This window comes from Otolemur garnettii, unplaced genomic scaffold (genome assembly GCF_000181295.1).
Source record: "Otolemur garnettii isolate 467f Iridium unplaced genomic scaffold, OtoGar3 scaffold00038, whole genome shotgun sequence".
Classification (NCBI taxonomy): domain Eukaryota; kingdom Metazoa; phylum Chordata; class Mammalia; order Primates; family Galagidae; genus Otolemur; species Otolemur garnettii.
This window is the reverse complement of record NW_003852433.1, coordinates 5838459-5860328: the sequence shown is the minus strand read 5'-3', so window position 1 is coordinate 5860328 and position 21870 is coordinate 5838459. Positions and strand designations below refer to the sequence as shown.

Below are 21870 nucleotides of genomic sequence, written 5' to 3'. Positions count from 1 at the left end.
GGCACACCCGTGAGGTTCCTCCCTTTGAGGGCCGCGTCCACCATCTTGATGTAGGCAGAGATGGCCTTCTGCATGTCTGCTGTGTAGGGGTTGTACTCGAGCTTCCGGAGCCCTGAACGCTTGAAGTTGCCGTCCTTCTGGCTCTCCACGCAGAGCAGCCGGTCCTCCCTGACGGCCACACCCAGCAGGCTGACCATCCGGCCCAGCTGGACAAAGAGGTCCTGCTTCAGGTCCTCGAAGTGCACCACTAGCACCTTCTTGCCAAACTTGAGCCAGTCCAGTGTGTGAGTGGCCCACCACGGGGCATAGTTCCTCACAAACTCCGGCCACTCTGCAGAGAGAGGAGGGAGGATGGGTCAGGAGGCTGGAGGGGTTCACAGACCCGGGTCAGTGGTTGCCATTATTCACAGCACAACACAACTAATGCAATTAGCAGTTGAGAATGATGACCCCATTCATTCCTTTTGCATCTGTCCATATGTGTGTTGCGTCTCACTTCAGTGCTGCTTCTGCCTGGAATATTCTTAGCCCTCCCTTCTCTTTGGGAGTAACGGTAACACTTGTTTGGTGCTTGCTACATGCCAGATACAGCCCTATATATAACTTTCTGTCACTATAGTATAATGTGTAACATATTAACACATTATACATTATTTATATCAGTCTATGATATACATATATTATAGATTATATAATTATACAAAATATTTTATAATTATAAGTGTATAAAAATAGCTGTTAAGTCCACTTAATCTTCATAACAACCTTGTGAGGTAAGTACCATCGTTATCCCCCTTTAACAGAAGAAGAGGTAACTGAGGCACAAAGAGGTTAAATAATTTGCTCAAGGTCAGTGCTAACAACTAGCAAAGCCAGGATTTGAACCCAAGCAATCCAGCCTCAAAGTCTGCGCTTTTAACTCCCAGGTTGTCCTGGCCAGTGGTGGTATCTCCTCGCAGGATAATCATAGAGCCATTGTAGAAAGTAGAAAAAGCACATAAAGGTTCTAGCATGGTGCCTTGAACCCGCTGGCTATCTATTATTATTAACTGTTCTCAGGTCAGACAGCACCTTCCCTGACTCCCCAGCCTCCGCCAAGTGCCTCCTCTGGGCTACGAAACCCATTCCCCTCCCTCGTGCCCCACAGCACTGGTGACGTTGTGCTGTAACATCCTGCTTAAGTTGCCTGTCTCTCTAACACACTGTGACCAATCTGAGGGCGGGGTTTCAGCTGGATCATTTACACTGTCATCTTTATACCTTTCTGTTCTACACTTCTTTCTTTTCTTTGCGTTCAAGTACCACGTACCATTTCTTTTTGCTGTTTGTTGCCCTTCCATGGTGAAATGACAATTGTCACCCCAACTATGGTAGGAGGGTGTGTTTGGAATTGTCTAATTTGAAAGACAGGTTATAGGGAACATGGGCACTACCCTGGGGAGGCCTGGGAAGGACCTCGAAGAGAGAGGCAGTCAGCACCTGCAGCAGCTGAAAGTCCTGCAGAAGGAGAATGTGGGGGGACATCGGGAACAGAGAAAAGGAGCTGCAGTCTGAATTCTGAGACTCAGCTGGAGGGCAGGTGCTCCAAAGCTCTGAACTGAGATCTATTGCCTCTCACAAGGGCAAACACAACCTGGCACCTCACAGAGGAGGAAAAGGTGGGGGGTAGTCAGTTTACTGAAAGGGCATGGGGAGTCACCCAAGTGAGGCTGGGGAGTCCAGCTGGTTCTCAGTAGCTAAATCCTAATCCTTTGCTTGGTGATAAATACCCATCACCTAATTTAGTCCAACTGTTCACATCACCTGGAAGGAACCTGAGGCTGGGAGAGGTGAAGTGACTTGGCCGTGGTCACACCGCCAGGACGCGCCATCCTGATTGGTTCTGCCTGCTTGCAGGACCGTCTTTCCCAGGCCCCAGCAGCCTCACCCCCACTTCCTCCCACTGCCTGGTCCTCAGCGGGGGCTTAATGAATGGTTGTTGAACTAAATTGAAATTCCCAGCCGCCAAATTGCAATGTGATAAAGGGCTCCTTCTCTTTGCCAAACACATCAGAATCTGTGACAAGACGACTACTTCCAGTCCCCCCTTGAACACAACGGCTGCTTGGGAAATATTTATGCTGGTGACAAGGATATATATTTTTTTAATCCTTAAAATAGATTATTTACAATGTATCTGGCTAATTGGGCCCGTACTGTTTTAATGGGCTAAGACCAGATGTATCTGAGTGATTAAGGAAATTCTAGCATGTGTATGGTCTGTTCTATTCTTTCAGAATTTCCCCACACCAGAGTCGCCTCACAGCATCTGTGGTGACTCAGGACAGCTGCTGCTCTCGTGGGAGAAGCCCAGGTGAAGGAGATGGGGTGGGTCACCCAGCAACACACACATCTGGACTTAGAGGTTCGGCCACTTCTTGGCATCTCAAGTGGTTGTCATGGGAGGGCTGCAGGGTGTCCCTCAAGAAAAAGGAGGGGGTGATGGGGGGCCCTCAGGTAACTAACTCAGTGTGCACTACTAGACTTGGCTGCAGGGGGAATGGGGATGACAAAGTGTCCTTGCTGAGCGCAAACCTCTGTGAGACACCAGGCTGAAGAGCAGGTAGGGGAGGCATGTTGCATGTTGCCTGAGCACCTACTGGGTGCTGGGCTACCCAGGCACTTCACAAGAAGCCTAGAGAGTAGGACGTACTAGCTCCATTTCAGACATAAGGAAAAGGAGGCTTAGAGGCATGAAGCAACTTGCCAAGATACACAGCCGGGATCTGAGGCTGAATGTGAACGCACATCCATCTCAGGTTGAACCTGGCTCCTGCCATCCTAGGAAGTATTTAGGGGCACCTGGTGACATTAGCGCCAGCCTTCCTTTTGCTCCAGGTCTTGGGAGGTTAGACTCTTCATCAACCTACTGCTCGCTTCCGCTTCGGGCTGCCGTCTGAGATGCAGGGTGTGTTCATAGATGAGACCAAAACCCCACTTTACATGTGGACCTTGGAGACGTTACTCCATTGTGAGTCTCAGTTTGCCCATTTGCAAAATGGTGGTCCTGATAAGACTCCCTGCCTCCTACACTTGCCCTGGAGATGAGGTAGAAAGAGATCTGTACAGCCCTGGTATGGTGCCTGGGGCACGGGAGGTGCCTGATAAATGTTGGTTCCTATTCTTCGTGATGCTGTTGGTGCCTGTCCCCAACCCCCACCCTGTCTCCTGAGACTCCCCACGTGCCCCATCATTTTGGTCCAGGCTTCCCTCCAAAAGCACAGTAGATATCCAAGCTGTTTCAGCAGCAGCTGTTGGCCCACCTCACCCCCTCCTGTGGTAAATCTTCCTCACTGGAAACCCCTAAATTACTTCACTGGGAAGAAGAATGAAAATCAAAAACAAAAGCCCTCGATTAGCTCAGGATTCTTGGTAATTGATCGCTGCCTGCAAATCGGGTAATAAAGCTGCGTAACATGGGTAATGAGTGTTGGTTCCGCCGGAACTGTCACAGGGGTGGGCGGGAGACAGGCTGGCCAGCCTCTGCTCCATCTTCTTGTTGATGGGAGGAACCAACCAGGGCCTGATTAATAGCTTAACTGTATTTAATTCCCCATGGAATCATTAAACACAGTATCTGTTTCATTAAACAGATCCAGGACAATTCACCTTGTGTAATCATATCACATAAAATTTTGCTCTGGATCCACTCCAGGGAGATTGTAAAATTAACATTATGGAACCAAAAGAGGTTCCGTACTGTAGAAGCCTTGACTGAGGTATAATTGGGAAGGGAACAAGGGGACAGTGGAGTAGACATGCCCAATAGCTGGATGACCTCCACAGGCGACCTTTGTATTCTGTGTTGCCAAGGGCATCCCAAAGTAGCAATTCTCAAAATTTTGAGTGCACAAGAAGTCCCCTGGGGGAATCTTGATAAAATGCAGATTCTGATCCAGTAAGGCTGAGATGGGGGCTCAGATTTGCTTATCTAAATATCTCCCAGGTGATGTCAATGCCAGTGGACCACAGGCCACACTTGGAGTGGCAAGGGTTTAAAGCAGTGGTTCTTAAACTGGGGTGCACAGCAGGATCATCAGAAAGGCTTGTTAAAACACAGACTGCTGGGGCCTCACCCCAGAATTTCTGATTCTGTAGGTGGGGGGTGGGGCCTGAGCATTTGCTCTTCTAAGATTCCAAATGATGCTGTTTCAGGGAGCCTAAAGCAAGGGCCTCAAACTCAAGTCCCTTCAAAGGCCAGATGGTGAATGAGAATGGGCTGGATGGAGACTAGGGGTTCTGCTCCTTGGGGAAAAGAGCATAAGGGCTGCTGGGGTCCTTAAGGCCTGCATCAGGCATTGAAGGAGGTGATTGGACGTTACTCCTTCCCCCATCCCAGAAGAAAGTGGAACCTCAGGCCCCCAATGTGAGATGTGTGTGTGGTGCTCCCCTAAACTCCCAGCAGACTCTTGGTTCAGTCTGTCCTAGTTACGCCTTTAATGCTGGTTTAAAGCTCCCAGCTGTCTTAGATAAGGAAAAAGAGGAGCGATGGCTCCTGGGAATTAAGGGAATCATCTGAACCTAGGATGGGGGGACTATCCGGGAAAGGAGAACCTCTGAATGTACCAGAGGGTCACTACATCTCCAGGTGAGAGTAGAACTTGGTGATTAATGCCTGGGTTTGAATTCCAGCTCAGTCAATGCCTAGGGCCTTAGCCCAGGGACTTGCCCCCTCTTGGGATGGCTTTTTCACCAGTAAATAGGGAGCTACTGAATTACTGCAGCCTTTCTTATCTCCTCAGGTTATTTAAGAGTTTAAATGAGATTACAAATGCCAAGTGCCTGTGTAAGCCCCCTCTCTGTTCACTGGGGCATCATGGTGGCTGGGAGGATAGGTCCTAGGGCCAGCCCCACCATGGGGATCACTGCCTCTCTATTTCTGCAGGAATAAACAGAGTCAGTGGTTCTCTGTTTGCAAACCAGAAGCAGCCCAGGAGCTTTAAAAAATACTGATGTCCAGGCTTCATCCTAGGATTGGTTCAGGCTGTGGCCTGGGCACTAGGGATTTCCCACACTCCTCTGGGGACACTAGTGTACAGCCTGGGCAAGGTGCACCAGGTTGGGTTATCTCCCAGGTCCCATCCAGCCTTAACAAGCACAGTCTGTGCTTCTGGGACAGGCTACTGCCATTTGCACCTATAAACATCTCAGCCTGGCACTGAGCAGTGTTCACTTTTTATTGTTCTTCCTATAAATAAATAATTCAGAGGCCTCTTTACTCCTGGGAATAACAAATGTCACCACCTGTGCAAGCTTCATCTCCTCACCGAGAGGAGGAGTGAGGCCTAGGAGCTGCCTTGAGTGAACTGGCAGCCCAAGGGCAGGCCCAAGGTTTTTCACCAGTGAGGTCAGTCTTGGGGATGTCATCAGTGAATTGCTGAGTTGGCATCATCCTCCCCTCCTCTGGTCCTGCCTGTGGAGAGGCTGGAATCTTGGAACAGCCTACTTCCAAGCTGGGGACAGCTCACATTCACAGATCACCTACTGTGTGCTGGGAGCTCTGGTCTGGTTGGATTGATATCCATTAACACTTCATCTGATCCTTTGTCACAGCATAGGGCCTGAGGTCGGGGCTCAGGAGCAAGACTCTGGGTTCAAATCCCAGCTCCACCACTTCATGGAAAAACTCATCCCCCTCTCCTTTACCGAGGCATAACTGGTCCACAAAAAACTACACATAATTAATATATACAATTTGGCGAGTTTAGATACATGGATATACTCCTGTTACTATCGCCACAATCCAGGTAATAAATATTTCCATCACCTCTGGAAGTTTCCTTGTACTGTTTTTTTGTTTGTAAAAATACTTGACATGCCATCTACCCTCTTAACAAACTTTTAAGTAAAGAATATCTTACTGTTAATTACAGGTATTGTGTGTATAACAGATCTTTGGCACTTACTTGTCTGTGTAACTATAACTTTATACCCAAACCCCTTGCCCACTGGAAAAGCTCCTTAACCTCCCTAAACTTAGCTTGTCCCATCTATAAAATGGTGACAATTATTGTGGAGGTGTAATAAGTTAACTCTTTCCAAAACACTTCTTGGATGTGACTCTCATGGTGGTGATAGGGATTCTCGTGTAATCAATGTGAGATTCTGAGACTTAGAGGGCTTATAGGACACCCAAGATGGCAGAAATTGGGTCTGACTTCATTTCTTTGGTCACTACTCTGAGTTGAATGTTAATCCATATAGACCTCACCACTTGGCAAGTTTCAGAGCTGGTTCTCAAACCTAGGTCATCTTAGTAAGTTCAGTGCTTGGGGGATCCATGCTGTCACTTCCCACTTAACCTCTCTGAGCCTCCTAACCCAGAGTTGGTAGGTTGCTTCATTGAAATGACGCCCTGTACCTGGGCTCTTAGGACCTCAGGGCAGTACAGACATTGAGCCACTGATCTGGGGCTGGATTCAGGGCTCCTGACTCCCAATTTAACCCGGTTCCGTCAATTTCATATAGATGACAATATAGATGGTAAGAGGGCTAAACGTCTTTAATCCCTCTAATTTTACTATTCCCATTTCATAGATGGGACATTCTAAGTTCAAAGAGAGTAGGAGCTTTTTTCCAGGAAGTGGTGGAGCTGGGACTTGAACCCAGAGAGTAGTGTTCACAAACCCACATCTTTTACCACTCTGTGCTAACAGTCCAGCTCACAGAGGGTGAGGCCGGTGGATGTGGTGGGTTGTGGGAAACACATCTCCTCTACTGTAAGCAGGAAATAAAGTGTGACAGGCACCTTCTTAGGGATGCCCTTCTGGATTCCTCACAGGAGACATTGTCTCCTGCTGGCCACCCTGGTCCCGAGAGCATTGCCCCCACCCATCCTAGGGCACTGTCCTGGCACCACAGATGCCATCCCTCCCCTCCCAAGCCATACCTTTGCCCTTCCAGTGGGCATGAGCCGCGAAGCCGATGTGCCCGCCATACTTTCGGTTGAACTCCGCCATAAGAGCCTTGTAAGGGTTACGGATGAGCAGGATGGCAGCATCGAAGGCCTCGATCTCCTTCTGGCCACTCTCGTGAGTCTTGATGCAGATGGTCCTCCCGCTGCGCCAGTGGTCCCGCTCACCTTTAAACCCTTCCCCATAGCCAGAGGTTGGGGACATGACAGGTGAACTAGGGCAAGCCAGAGGGCCACTCCATCCCATCCTCTCCTAGGCCACCTCAGAAACCCTCATTTGCTCATTCATTTCTTCAAACATTTATTGAGCACCTACTATGTGCAGGGAACTGTGCTGGGAGGTGAGAATTAAAATGATTAGAAAAAATACTCATAGGGGCTTGGCACTCGTAGCTCAGTGAATAGGATACCAGCCACATACACCAATACTGGCAGGTACGAACCCGGCCCGAGCCTACTAAACAACAATGACAACTCCAACCAAAAAATAGCTGGGTGCCATGGCAGGCGCCTGTAGTCCCAGCTACTTGGGAGGCTAAGGCAAAAGAATCGCTTAAGCCAAAGAGTTTGAGGTTGCTGTGAGCTGTGACACCAAGGCACTCTACCAAGGGTGACATAGTGAGACTCTGTCTCAAAAAAAAAAAAATTCATGGGTCTTTCTATTTTTGAGAGTCAGATTGTTCAAATAATGATACAAATAAATGTAAAACTGCTGCCAGTTAGTTCTACAAGAAGGAGGTTTAGTGCTTGGATGCTGTGAGAGGGCCGGAGGGTGGTGTGTGGGTGATTCCTCTTTGGGTGGAGTCAGTGTCCCCTCCCTGCTGGTGTCAGGCTTGGCCATAGGTCTTGCTTTGGCCCACAGAATGAGGCCAGAAGTAGGTGTCCACCAAAGTCTCAGGATACAACACATGTTTCTGCTCACTGTTATTTTCTGCCACCTTTTTAAGAAAGGACATGCCCTAGGGGTGGGGGTGAGGGATAGCATAGAACAGACTTGCCCCATCCTGTACCCTGGAGTGGCACAGTTCACTCAGCATGACCAAAGTTGCTGACTTAGTCAGGCAGCACCTGGGAAGCTTTCCTGGGTGGAGAGGTACTTACACATGAAACTGAAAAATGAGAAAAAATTTAATAGCCCCTGAAAGTAGGGAAGGGAGGAGCAGAGGGGTGAAAACAGCAAGTGCAAAGGCCCTGTGGTATATGGCAAGTGCTGACTGAGGGAGTTCAGAGAGCAAGAGGGGAGCTGTGTGGTTGGAGAAGACTATAAGGCTAAGAGGTCAGTACTAGACCTGAAAGACTGGGCAGCCCTGGAAAGGACTGGAGCAAAAGGAAGAAGGGACATGATCAGGTTTTCATTTCAAAAGCTGGTGAGCTAAGAGAAGTTCTGTGCCGCTGGAGAATGAGGAAAAGCTTTTCTGGCAATGACTCTGTGCTGGACACTGTTTTGAGCTCAAACCTTTCAACAATCCTGTGAGGGGTTTTACATATGAGGAAATTGAGACAGTGAGGTCAAATAGCTTTTCCCAGTTACAGAGCCAGGGAGAGGCAGAGCCAAGGTAAGATGCAGGCCATCCAGACTCGGGAGACTGTGTCATTCATTCTCTAGGTTCCCATGAGCATCAGAGCTCAGAAATTTAGGCCATGTTTCAGGTGAGCTGGGAGGTGCCTCATCAATCCCTGCCCCATCTGTGGGCCACCAGCATGTGGGAAAGGCCCTCTATACCAGTCCAGGACATCATTCCATCCCTCCCCCATTTGTGTCCCCACCCTCAGAAGTCAGGGTCAGAGAGCCTGAGTCTGCACTCAGGGCTGCAGGGACCCTGAGATAGGCCATCTCAATGGCCAAGTAGATGTGTTATTATACTAGGCCTTCAAGACACTGGCTGTGTTTACAGCTCAATGATTCTGGACAGCATGACACCTCGCTGGGCTTCAGTTTCTTCATCTATAAAGTGGAACGGTACACCTCTCCTTCACAAGGCCAGTGTGAGAGATGGACGAGGCACACGGTGAAATGTCAATAAAGGGCAGCTAATGAAGAATAAGACCAGGCATGAAATCATGAGCAGAGAAGCCATCTGCCTCATCAAACTTTGGAATATGGTTTCTTCCCTTCCCGCCCACTCACAAAAGTTTAATGATCTGTTTTCTGGCTTTTAAGGTGGAAGGAGTTGAAGGCTGGCATGATGTCAGCTCCTGTTCCTAGAGATAGGAGTCCAGAAAGGTGTAGCCTGCTCACAGGACCACTGTGAAAAGTCAAGAATGGAATGTGATTTCCTTAATCAGGTCCCATTCTGGGACTTTCCAGGTCAAGTTGCCTGCAAGTATCCTAGGCTTGCAAATTAGCACTGGCCCGTGCCCATGGGAGAATATGACCCCACAGCCTTTGAGGCCAATGAGAAGCACAGTATCCTGGGACAAATCTCCTGAGGGCAATGAGGACTAGGATGTCAGTGGGATGGAAACATTTACCCACAAGCAACACTGGATACAATTCCATGTCATGTGTTCCACTGACTGAGCTCTGCAATGGCATAGACTGAGGACTCAGCAGCTGTGCTTTCATTTCATCATCATTGAAATCTATTTCGCTATGAGCACAGCAATGGAAAGACCCAGGCAGGAGGTCTAGGACAGTGGTTCTCAACCTGCCTAGTGCCGCGGCCCTTTAATACAGTTCCTGTAGGTCACGACGCACTCATGGAGAACCGCTGGTGTACGAGAACCCACATAGATTCTCAAAAAGGAAAAATAATTGTCAGAAACACAGCAGAACGGTCAAACTATTTTCAATCAGTTCTATGTAGCATGAGCTCTAAGTCATACTTCACTTTGTCCATGATGGGGTCAGCTTAGCTTGATATTGATCAAGACTAAAAAAACAAACAGAAAATAAGGAAAACTATGACTATGGGGAAAGATCTCCAGATTTCAGAGTCTGGTTGCCTGAGGAGGTGTTGGTCTGTAGGAAGTATCAGAAATATAGGGAGATGGAGAAAATTCCATTTAGCAAAATGTCTCCCAGAGAGAGAAGAGTTCTGTGTCTGGAAAGGAGCTTGGAGAAGCCACATGGGACGGACTTGCGCAATTGTCCTCTCAGGAGGGCCTGGCTAGGTATTTGCTAGGACATTAGGGATGCGAGCTTGGTGGCAGAGCAGAATTACTGAAAGGGTCCCCCCTTTTTTCATCCTTCCTTAACAGCAGGACCCAGCACCTCCATGACACAAATGTGGTGTATTTAAATCATGTTACTTTTATGAGTCACCAAAATAATAGCTTATTTGGGACACCCATGTGACCCTCAGACTCTGCGGGGCTGAACAAACCTGAGGGCTTGTCCCAGGATTTGGAGAAACAACCTCTGAGTTCAAGGTCACCAAGAAAATAAAACATGTCATCCCCTTTTCTCTTCCACCCCCCCAATACTATAGTTGGCTATGCACTTTGCAGTTAGGGAAACTGAGGCACAGAGAAGCGAAGTGGCAAAGACTCCGTATCTCTCCAGACCCTGGAGTTTACTGCAGCAGGAAAGTTCCATTGTGGCTCCAGGCACAGACACCCTGAAAGCTGGTGGCCCAACAAGACAATGAGACTTGTTTTGAAGACGAGGTAGGTCTCAGAAATTTATGCCATTGTTTCAGGTGGGCTGGGAGGTACCTCATCAATTCCCTGCCCCATCTGTGGGCCACCAGTATCTAGAAAAGGCGGAATGATGTCCAGTCCAGGACATCATTCCGCCCTCTCTCTTTTGTGTCCCCACCCTCATAAGTCAGACTCAGAGCACTTGAGTCTGCACTCGGGGCTGCAGGGACCCTGAGATAGGGAGAAGGGGAGAGAGGGGAGATGAAACCCAGGCAAAGGGAAAGGGAGAGGGAGAAGGACAGAAACGGGTACCTGGAGAGAGGTAGGCATGGACACAAACCCAGGGGAAAGACAGGGATGGGGGAGACAGACACACATGAAATGAGACAGAAATAGAGAGGGGGAGATAGAGACGGAGAGAACAGAGGGAGACGCAAAGAGAGCAGCAGAGAAAGGTAGAGATACATACAGACCAGGGGTAGACACTCAGAGAGAGAAAGGACGATCAAGAAAGAAAGAGGCAATGATTTTTCTTCTTCCCATGTGTGCCCATCAATTAGTTCTCAGCAGCCAGACGGGGGGATGGACACAGACTCAGAGAAAACCATGCTTTGCAAGTGGCGGACCACACTGGGAAAGAGAGGGCAGACTGGGGTAGCATGAGCCCTCAGATTCAGGGAAGGGGTTTCCCTGCACGCCTTCCTTCCTTCACTCACTCATTCACTGCCTCCCTCACCAACCCCCAGTGGAGCAGCCCCTTTGTCAGAGTGAGAGAAGAGAAGGTCGTGGAAAATGCAGAGGAAGGAGAGCAAATGCCAAGCAGCCAGGGAGACAGTGGCAGGGCCCTGGGTGTCACCCGCCTGACACCTGCCTCTCGTGGGGTTGGACATCGGGCTCTCCAGGGCCAAAGGAATGTGCTCCCAGCCATCCTGCAAGTACTAGCAGCAGTAAGGATGTTCTGAAGGACGTATATCAGCTCAGTGCACAGAGACCACGCCTCCAGACCCACCTACCAAGCCCCCCAGAAGCACAAGAGTCACCAATGACCTCCTAAAAACCCCACCCCCTGTCCCCTTCTCCCCACCATTGTCACTCACCCAGATGACCCTGCAGCCTCCTGAACACCCCAAGTCCAAATTAATGGCCGTGCGGGTGGTAATTCAAACTAACAAGCCTCAGCACACACATCTCTGATAACACCCTCAGTCCACTGCCCTCGGGATAATAATGTCCCCAGCTCTCTGAAGGGCATTCCAGGTGTTCTGCCATCTCTAGTCCTGGCTGCCTCTCCTGTCGTACCCCTCACCTCCCTATCCCATCCCCCTTCACTGCCCAATACTGCAGGCACTCCCCCCCACCCCTGCCTCTGCCTGGGACACCTTCCTCTCACTCCTTTTGAGTCAGCCCTACCCATCTTCTGCATAACCCCCCCACCCCAAGACTGAGTTAGAAAAAGTATCAAGCCACCTGTCACAGCCCTGCCTATTGTAGACACCCAGTAAGTACCTGGGATGATGAGTCTTCTTGGCAGTGATATAAACATATTCCTAGTATTGGCTCAGCACTGTAGTAAGGTGGTTATGGAGTCAACCACATACACCGAGGCTGGCAGGTTCAAACCCGGCCCAGGCCTGCTAAGGGCTACAGTGAAGGAATGCTGCGTCACAGGGATGATAAAGGGGGACGCTTGAATCTGCTAGGGACACTGCAAAGGGAGGAGTTGCCCCCACCCCCTTCAGGAGATGCTCTCCAGACCAATGAACAAGATACAGGGTGGAGGCAGCAGGGACCAAGGTGCATGTGCAGATCTCTGGTATGTTCTGGAACTCCAAAGAGCTCATTATACCTGGAGACTGAGCTCTAAAAGGGGAGGCAGAGCTCTGCCCAGGGGGGCCACCGGGGCAGAGAAGTTACGCCTCCCCCTGGAACCTTTCTGCAGTGAGGGTAGGAGGATTTCATCTTTTGGCTGCAAAGGTGATGTGGGGAGGGGCGTGGGGGCTAGCTAGATTGACTTAAGCCCTTGGGGGGGGGTGTCCTCTCTTTCCCTGCACTCCACTGCCAGCCCCAAGCTCCCAGGGAGAGCTCATTGTTAACTGCAAGGGCTCAGGCTGTGGGAAGGAGTTTTAAGCTCCTAATGAAAAGGCAGCTATGCTCAAAGACTCAGCTGCCTGTGACCAGCCCACAAACCCCTGCCTTTCTCAGTGGGAATGAAGGTAACATCCAGTAACTAGACACAGCTTGAGACAAGAGAATTGCCATGGAGGGTTTATGGTTTTTTTCTTTCTTCTCTCTTTTTTTTTTCCTTAAGTCAAGGTAAAATTTTAGTAGACATCTCACTCCATGAACGATCAATTAATATTCCCCAACAGTGGAGTAGAAACAACACAAGGCAAAGACAAATTTTTGGAATGTTAGGGGTCTGGAAGTAAGAATCCCGGGAATATTGGGTTCTTAGCCTGGGGAGGGGTGGGGGCGGTTCCCAGCTCTGGCGGTCCATTGACATCCCCTGGGGAGCGTGCCAGGCCAGGCCTACTCCTGAGATTCTGAAGATAATTGTTTGAGGTTCTTTAAAAAGCCCCCTGGATGATTCTAATGTATAGTCAGAGACAAGCCCTCCTTGCCTTTGACTGAGTAGCTTATCGTTCTGGTTACATGTCATTTAAAAAATCATGTATTTTACACAACAGCTTCATACATATTATCTCACAAACATTATCTTACATTTTTGGGAAATCTCCAAGTTCAGTACTGATGTCCTCATATAACAGATGAAAAAATTAAACCTCAGAGAGGTGAAAATCTTGTCCAAGTTCCCAGAGGTAGTAAGTATCAGAGTGAACTTTCAGACCGAAAGCTCAATCTCCTGACTCCGTCTTAAGATACCATTGTCTTCACCTCTTGGGGGCAGGACACAATTATAAGAGGGACTCTCTCTAACAAATGCAATCAGTGTTACCTAATTCTTTGTACCATCAATGGATCCCCAAAAAAAGATTCGATTGTCTTTTCCCTGAAGTTAGGAGGCTGAGTCAGATTGGAAATGCCAAATACTTGGCATAGAGACCGCTGCTCCCCATTCTCCATTGCGACAGGCATCACTACTAGATTAAGCCCTGTTTATGAGAGAAAACAGAACCTCAAAATCCTTTTTTAAATTTATTGTTATCATTTTTACCTCAAAATCCTTCTTAACACGTTGTCCTACAGCAGGTGTTTGTTGGAATTGACACGAGAGATGAAACCACTTTGAATCCCAGAACTAAATGATCCTGAAGGCTCCTTCTGTGTGACATTCTGGGATTGCTGTCACATCCAGGGAGGTTGGAATGTGGGCCAAGGGATGGGATGCTTTCTGGGCTGGCATCCCCAGTCAGTGCTCCCGAAAGAACCTGGAATGTGCTCAGGCTCCTTCCGGCAACTCCCATAAAGGCAGCACAGCAGAGGGCCTGAGATCCTAGGTACTGTGGCCAGGCAGCCCTGGTTTCTGATGCGAGCATGTAAAAGCCTCGGGGTGGAACCTCGCACATAGTAGGTGGCTAACTAACAACTGCTCAGACCAAAACTAAAAGTTAGTAAGTATCTGAAAAGCTGAAGTTCCAAGGCAGATTCGCCTGCCCTGCTCCCCTACCAACTCCAACCTTCTTGTCTTTTCTTCCTCACTTCTCACCCTGAGAAAGACACAGACCCCCGCTGTCCTTGAGCTAGAGGTCAGGGGTGGCTGTCTGTCAACCTACCTGGCACCCGGACCCCAGTACCGCATAGTCAACTTTTACTGAACACTTACTATGTGCTAAGCACTACAAGTATCAATCAACTTATTAATTAACCTTTACAGTTTCACGGGGTTGGATACTGTTATCTCTAATTTGTACATGATAACACAGGATCAGAAAGGTGTCATAACGTACCCAAGGTCACACAGCCAGGAAGGGATCATCAGGTAATTTGCAGGCTCAAAGACCATGGCCAAGGGCTGCTTCACACAGAGATGTAAACCCCACCCCCACAGGCAAGTCCCTGCTTCCCTGATATCTCCCACCTTCCCTTGCAGAGGGCAACACACCCAAAGGGTATTTCACCCAGGATTTCTAGTTTCATTCAATATTTTTCCCATTACAAAAACCCACACACGCAGGGATTTCTTGACTGTGTGACAGAGTAAAAGGATGTGGGCTTTGAAACTGGGAAAGACTAGGATGCAATCCCTGATCAGTTCAAACAACTATGGGACTTTAGCTAAGCTATTTCTCCACTCCAAGCCTCAGTTTTCATATCTGAGAAATGGCACCATTACTCTAATGTCCAGGGTTCCTGTGCAGGGTTAAATAATAACGCAGACCTGGGCATCTAGCACAGCTCTTGGCACTTAGTAGGTGGTCAAGAGAACATCTAGGGTCATGTGAACCTAGAGGAGGTCCCTGGCACATAATCAGGGCTCCATAAATGCTCACTGGGAAACCAAACTTAGGAAGCACATCCAGATGTTTTGGTGTTCAATAAACATCTGCAAATGGAGTGAAAATAAAGCACCCTGAATAACAGGTGCTGATGATTTGAATGTAGATAAGAACCTGGTGAACAGTAGGTACTCAGTAAATATCTCCAAAGTGACATAGCTGTTGTACCTCTATGGACAGCACAGAGGTAAGTATCTGGAGGGAGGTACTCGGTACACAGTAGGTGCTTACAAAATGGTTATGGTCACCTAAATGGAAGAAAAGGACCAGGCACACGACAGGTGCCTGATAAATGTCAGTTAGTGAATTGATGCAGATGAGGTACCCAGGACATGATACTCAGGAAACATTGTGGGGCTGGAGACAGTGGCTCACACCTGTAATCTCAGCACTCTGAGAGGCTGAGGCAGGAGGATCACTTGAGGCCAGGAGTTTGAGACCAGCCTGGGCAACATAGCAAGAACCTATTTTAAAAAAATATAAAAAATTCAGCTGGGCATCATGGTACATAGCTGTAGTACCAGCTACTAGAGAGGCTGAGGCAGGAAGATCACTTGAGCCCAGGAGTTTGAGTTAGCAGTGAGCTATGATCAGGCCACTGCACTCCACCCTGAGTGACAGAGCAAGTCAAAAAAGAAGTCTGTGGTATGTACAGAAAGGGAGGGCACCAAGCACATAGTAGGTCTCCATAAATGTGCCTGGGTGGGCTGAGTGGCACATAATAGGTACTCAGGAAGGGGTATTCCCATGCCCTCCCAGTGGGGACTTTCCTAAGCTGGGGAAGCCACCCCCCAACCTCACCTTTGTTGTAGAGGGAGCCATCAAAGTAGTAGCTGCCGGTGTAGAAGCCAGTCGCCAGCTCGATAAGGTGGCGAGCCCACGTGTTGCCAGCGCCTGGGAAGCTGGCCAGAGCGATGAGCTGCTTGGACTTGGCTGGCAGGAACCTTCTGTCCATGCAGCGGTTGTCTGAAAAGGGCAGGGCACAGATAGGATATGAGCCCCACCACTGCCTCTTGTCATCCGTGTGACCCAGCACACATCATGAAAAGTTCTCTAGCCTCAGTTTCCCCATCTGTAACATGGGAGGATGGCACCTCCCTTTCCAGGTTGAGGTGAGGGAAGGGTGTATGGGAAGGGTGTATGTATGGGAAGGGTGGGCTCAGTGCTCAGCACATAGTAGGGATTCAATGAAAGTCAGCTGGGAGGATGAATCTTCTCTCTAGCCTCAGTTTGTCCCCAGTGAAGCAAGTCTTTCACAATCACTCCCAACCCCTTGCCTTCAGATTAAAACCTTCAGTGGTGCCGTGCATCTGAATGGAATCCAGGGCAAGTTTCTTATCTTGGCCTCCCAGCCCACATGTCTGGCCCTTTGCAGACCCCCAGGCTCATCCATAACCCTTCCCCTGCCTCTGGCCACCTGCCGGCCACCTGGGCCCTCTTCACTTCCTCTTCCATGCTCCGCTCCTTCCTGTCTTAGCACCTGTTCCTGGACACTGCCTCCTCCCTGCCTTTGCTTCTTACTCTTCAGCTCTCTGCCGAATTAGGTCTGTCCTCTCTCCCTCCCTCCTTCCCCGGGCTATCATTAATGTATACTGTGTCCATCTTCCCCATAGTGCTTATTCCAATTGTAATTCAAATAATTATTGGTTGCAATGAGTGGTTAGTTCAAACCCTGCCCATTTTGCACTTTGCTGATTTCTCAGTACTTTCCATAATATTTGCAGACCGCAGGTACCTAATAAACACTTCTTGGATGAATAGGTAGATGGTGGAGGGGTAGGTGACAATAATTGTGCCTTTATAGGGCTGTTGAAAAGATTACATGAAACAATGCATATATCATGTTAATACTTAGTGCTCTGAGAGCGGAGATGATTTTTCTTCAGCCCTCAGTTTTCTCATCAGTAAAATGAATTTGTGGTGGTGTTGAGGACCATTGTGATATTTTGGTTTCTCTGGCTTTTCAGAAAGCTCAGGATACCACTACGGTCACAAAATGGAAAATACACACCCCAGCACCTGCTGCTTGCAAGCCCCACTGGAGCTAAGAAAGCTCAGGAGTTTCTTTTGGTCGTCCCAGCAGAAAGAGATGCCGAGGGGAAGCCCAGTGTAGGAGCTCTGGAATAAAAAGGAAGTGGGGAGAATCCCAGATCCAGGCTTGGAGGCCCCAAGTCTCAGTCCTGACTTCCTTCCTCTAGGCAGGTCACCCTCATCCTTACTGACCATCACATGAGCCTCCCTCACCTCCCCTGTCCTCATCTCTGTCCCATCCCCTGCCCAAGTGTCTGAGTGCACTTCCTTCCTCCTCACAAAGTTTCTTGTCCCATCTGTCCCCATCTGTCCTCTCTCTCAACTGGCTTGATCACATTTATGTTCCAACATGCCAAACAGCTCCAGCATTTAGAAAGACCCCCCTCCAGTGACCATCATCTCTCCTTGACCTGGTCACAGCCTCATCTCCAACAGAGCTATTCCATTTTCCTTCTGGCCCTTGCCTCTGGCCTTTGTACTGCCCAGGATCAGGTCTCACTGAGGTCCCCAGCAACTGCCCCATGCTGAATCCATCAGACAAGCTCCCTTTTGTGACCACTATGCAGCAGCGGATCACTCCGCCTTTCTGAGACACAATTTTTTCCTGAGATTTTACCCGGGTCTTTCCTGTTCTGCATTCGCTGCCATTTATTTTAGCCTTACTTATTCTGAGCCTGAGTTCTCACAACTCTTTGAAGGGGAGGGTTGAAGTCCTAGATCTAAATTCCAATTCTGACACTTATCTCCTGGGCAACTTTGATAAGAATGATCTGTCTGAGCCTCAGTTTCCTCATCTGTAAAATGGAACTAGTAAGCAGTGGGGATGGTCTGAAATTGTTAGGAGGCTTGCAGTTGAGAATGAATGAAGGGTGTTCGCATAAGACTCACACACTGGGCTCAGCGCCTTAGCACAGTGGTTACAGCACCAGCCACATACACCAAGGCTGGCGTGTTTGAACCCAGACAGGGCCAGCTAAACAACAATGGCAACAACAAAAAAATAATAGCCAGGCATTGTGGCAGGCACCTGTAGTCCCAGCTACTTGGGACGCTGAGGCAAGAGAATTGCCTAAGCCCAAGAGTCTGAGGTTGCTGTGAGCTGTGATGCCACAGCACTCTACCGAGGGCAACACAGTGGGACTCTGTCTCAAAAATACAAAGGCTCACACACTAGAAGTGCCAACTGATTGTAGCTCTTAGTACTGTTGCTACTAGCCAAGGGCTCAGGTCTTTTCTCCTTCCATGTTTTTAACCTGTTTATTCTGAAGATAGCAGATTTAAGAGGCAGTAAACTCAAAAACATCAGTGTCAAGGCCAAGGAAGCATCTGGGAATGGTTTTCATGGGAATGTACTGCAAAAGGGAGCCCAGATATGGGAACTTTCTAGAGCAGTGGTTCTCAACCTTCCTCATGCCACAACCCTTTATGTTGTGGTGACCCTCAAACATAAAATTATTTTTGTTGCTACTTCATAACTGTAATTTTGTTACTGTTATGAATCGTAATGTAAATATCTGATATGCAGGAGACCCCCAAAGGGGTCGTGACCCACAGGTTGAGAACCGCTGTTCTAGAGTCTGGTTATGGTTCCCATGTTGATAGGAGTGTGGATTATCCCGTTGTCACTGATCAGTGCACTTACAATTTGTGCATTTCACCCCATGGAAATGTTACTTCAGAAATCACAAGGAAATAATGAATTACAATTCATGATAAACATACTGAAGTACAATGATGTTTGCAACTCACTTTGAAATGCGTCGGAAATTAAGAAGGATCAAGGGATGGAGAAATTGAGAAATGTATGATAGAAGAAATACAGTACAAAGGTAACAAATATAAAAATCTATGGAATGAGTATAATTATTTTGACTTTTCTGGAGATTTGGCATTTTTTTAAATAATAAAATGTTGGGTTAGTGGGGTGAGAGGACCCAGCCCCTTAATTTCTCTCAAAACCAGAATTTTCCACTCCAGTACTTTCCTGGGAGGCCAAGATCAATCCTAAGGTAAAGGCTGTTATTTGTAGCACTATAAAGAAAGTTATTTTATTCTTAAGCCCCAGAAGTCAAAGCAGATGCTGAAGGCAGTATTAGGTACAGATCTGGAGTCAGATGGACCTGGATCTCCATCCTGGATTATCATGGTTTACCTGTGTGACATTCAGTAAGGCTCTTCACCTTTCTGAGTTTCAGTTTCATCACTTACAAAACAGGGATAATAAACCTTACAAAATTAAATGGGATAACAAGAGTAAATTATTCACAAGGTAGGTTGAGAAGCTGTGATTAAGAGTGCAGTCTTGGGACCCAGATCGTCTGCGTTTGAATCCCAACTCTGCCCTATCCAAGCTGTGTGATCTGGCCAAGTTAACTTCTCTGTGCTAAGTTATTTCATTTGTAAAATGGAAATAATAGCACTTACATCATTGGACTGTTGGAAGGATTAGGTGAGTTAAGCCAGGTAAGGGGTTTAGACAGTGTCTGGCATACTGTAAGTGTTCAATAATTAGTTTCCATCAGGAACACAGGGCTCAGCACACAGTAGGTGCTTAGCAAATGGCAGCCATGGTGGACCAGGCTCTAGGCAGCTTGATGAACCACATGACTCTCTAACCTCCCTCGTGTGTAGGGGCTACAAAGGCAACATGAAAAAAATAAAGACAAATAATAGCCTGGGGGAAAGGCACCAGGAATGAGCAAACTCATTTATTAAGGACTCTTTATCTACTGTTGAAAAGGCCCTAGCATCTGTTCTGGCCACATCAAAGCCATTCATGGTCACAGAGTAATTAATCTGTGTAGGACTCTTTCCTCCAGGCTGAGGCAACAGTTCTGCACAGACTAACCAACATTTCCCTGAAAAATAACAAATATTCGTCCTTCTTCACTGGAATGTAAATAGACCCAAAGGCTGTACTTGCTGCACCAGGCTCATAGCAGGACTTTAGCTACCATGGAAGCAGCCCCAGTTGGTCACCACTGGTACTCCATCAGGCCAAACAGGGGCTGACTGTTGGTAGGGATGCCCCTAGCTCTTATAGCACTTTTGTGAAAATCGCTAAAAGGTGCCCTCCCCTTCCTTCGGGTAAATGTGTTGCCATCCAGGAAGCATGGCATGTGGACTGGCCTTCAGGCATAACTTTTTCTATAGAGTGCGTTTGTGCAGTGCCCAACCTGCCCAACCAAACACATCAGCCTGTTTACTGTGAAGTGAAGAGAAGGAGGTCTAGAAAGGTGTTTCCAGGCCTCTTCAAGGCTGTGGGAGTTTTCTTTGCACCACAGGCAATAGTTTCTAGCAGGGTCTTTGGAGTCAGACATCTGGAAACAAATTGCTTTCAAAGATATGTAATTATATCCAGTTCCTGAGCTGTATGAGCCTTAGTTCTCTTATCTCTGTGAAATGAGGATGATAGTTCCCTGACCACAGGCTTACTGTGGACTTTATATTGTGAAATGAAATGAAGCTTGGCACAGAGGCTGGTGCATAGTAGATGTTCACTATATTCAAATATTGGGGTTGTCCTTTAGGAGCTTCTTTTGGGCTGGGCGTCCCAGCAAGGGCATTTGTCCTCCAACCCCCACCCAAGTGCTACTCACCCTCTATGATGCCTTCATTTGGAAAAAAAGGGTTTTTATCAAGAAATCTTATAAAGGGCATGACTTCAGGCAAGTCTCTCAATTGCTCCAAATCTCAATTTCCCTCCCTGTATAAAGTTGGCATAACAACTATTCTCACATCATAGGAGAGTTGAGGGGATTGAGTGAGAAAAGGCACATGAAGGACTCAACACTGAATTTGGCAGAGAGTAAAACCAAGTGCTACTGCCTCCTCCTCCTCCTCATCACAACTTTCATCATCACCATTACCTTTGCCATCACCACATCACCACCATCACCATCATCATCCCCATCAACCATCACCACCACCACCATCACCATCAACCATCACCATCATCACCATCATCACCATCATCACCACCACCACCATCAACCATCACCACCATCACCATCAACCATCACCATCACCATCAACCATCACCATCATCATCAACCATCACCACCATCACCACCGCCACCATCAACCATCACCACCATCACCATCAACCATCACCATCATCACCATCATCACCATCATCACCAACCATCACCATCATCATCAACCATCACCATCACCACCATCATCACCATCACCACCACCACCATCAACCGTCACCCTCACTATCATCATCCGCATCCCCATCACCACCATCACCACTATCACCATCAACCATCACCATCATCACCACCACCATCAACCATCACCATCACCACCATCACCATCAACATCACTCTCACCATCATCATCCCCATCACCACCACCATCACCATCATCATCAACCATCACCATCATCAACCATCACCATCATCACCATCACCACCATCACCACCATCAACCATCACCATCACCACCACCACCATCAACCATCACCATCACCACCATCACCATCAACCATCACCCTCACTATCATCATCCGCATCCCCATCACCACCATCACCATCAACCATCACCTACATCACCATCAACCATCACCATCATCACCATCACCACCATCACCATCATCATCCACCATCACCATCACCCTCACTATCATCATCCCCATCCCCACCACCACCATCACCACCATCACCACCACCAACAACAACCATCACCATCACCCTCACTATCATCATCCGCATCCCCATCACCACCATCACCATCACCATCACCCTCACTATCATCATCCCCATCCCCACCACCACCATCAACCATCACCACCACCACCAACAACCATCACCACCATCACCACCACCACCATCCCCACCATCA

General features: G+C 48.2%; 1 protein-coding gene across 1 annotated transcript in view; it reads right to left on the bottom strand.

The window, feature by feature from the left end:
• The window catches only part of WSCD2 (WSC domain containing 2), a 116440-nt gene that overhangs the window by 712 nt on the left and 93858 nt on the right, over positions 1-21870 (bottom strand). The window contains exons 7-9 of the mRNA XM_012805198.1: positions 15793-15957; positions 6929-7129; positions 6-331 (exon numbers count right to left, since the gene is read on the bottom strand). Coding sequence (XP_012660652.1) covers positions 6-331; positions 6929-7129; positions 15793-15957 — 692 coding nt within the window. The remainder of the gene's footprint in view (positions 1-5; positions 332-6928; positions 7130-15792; positions 15958-21870) is intronic.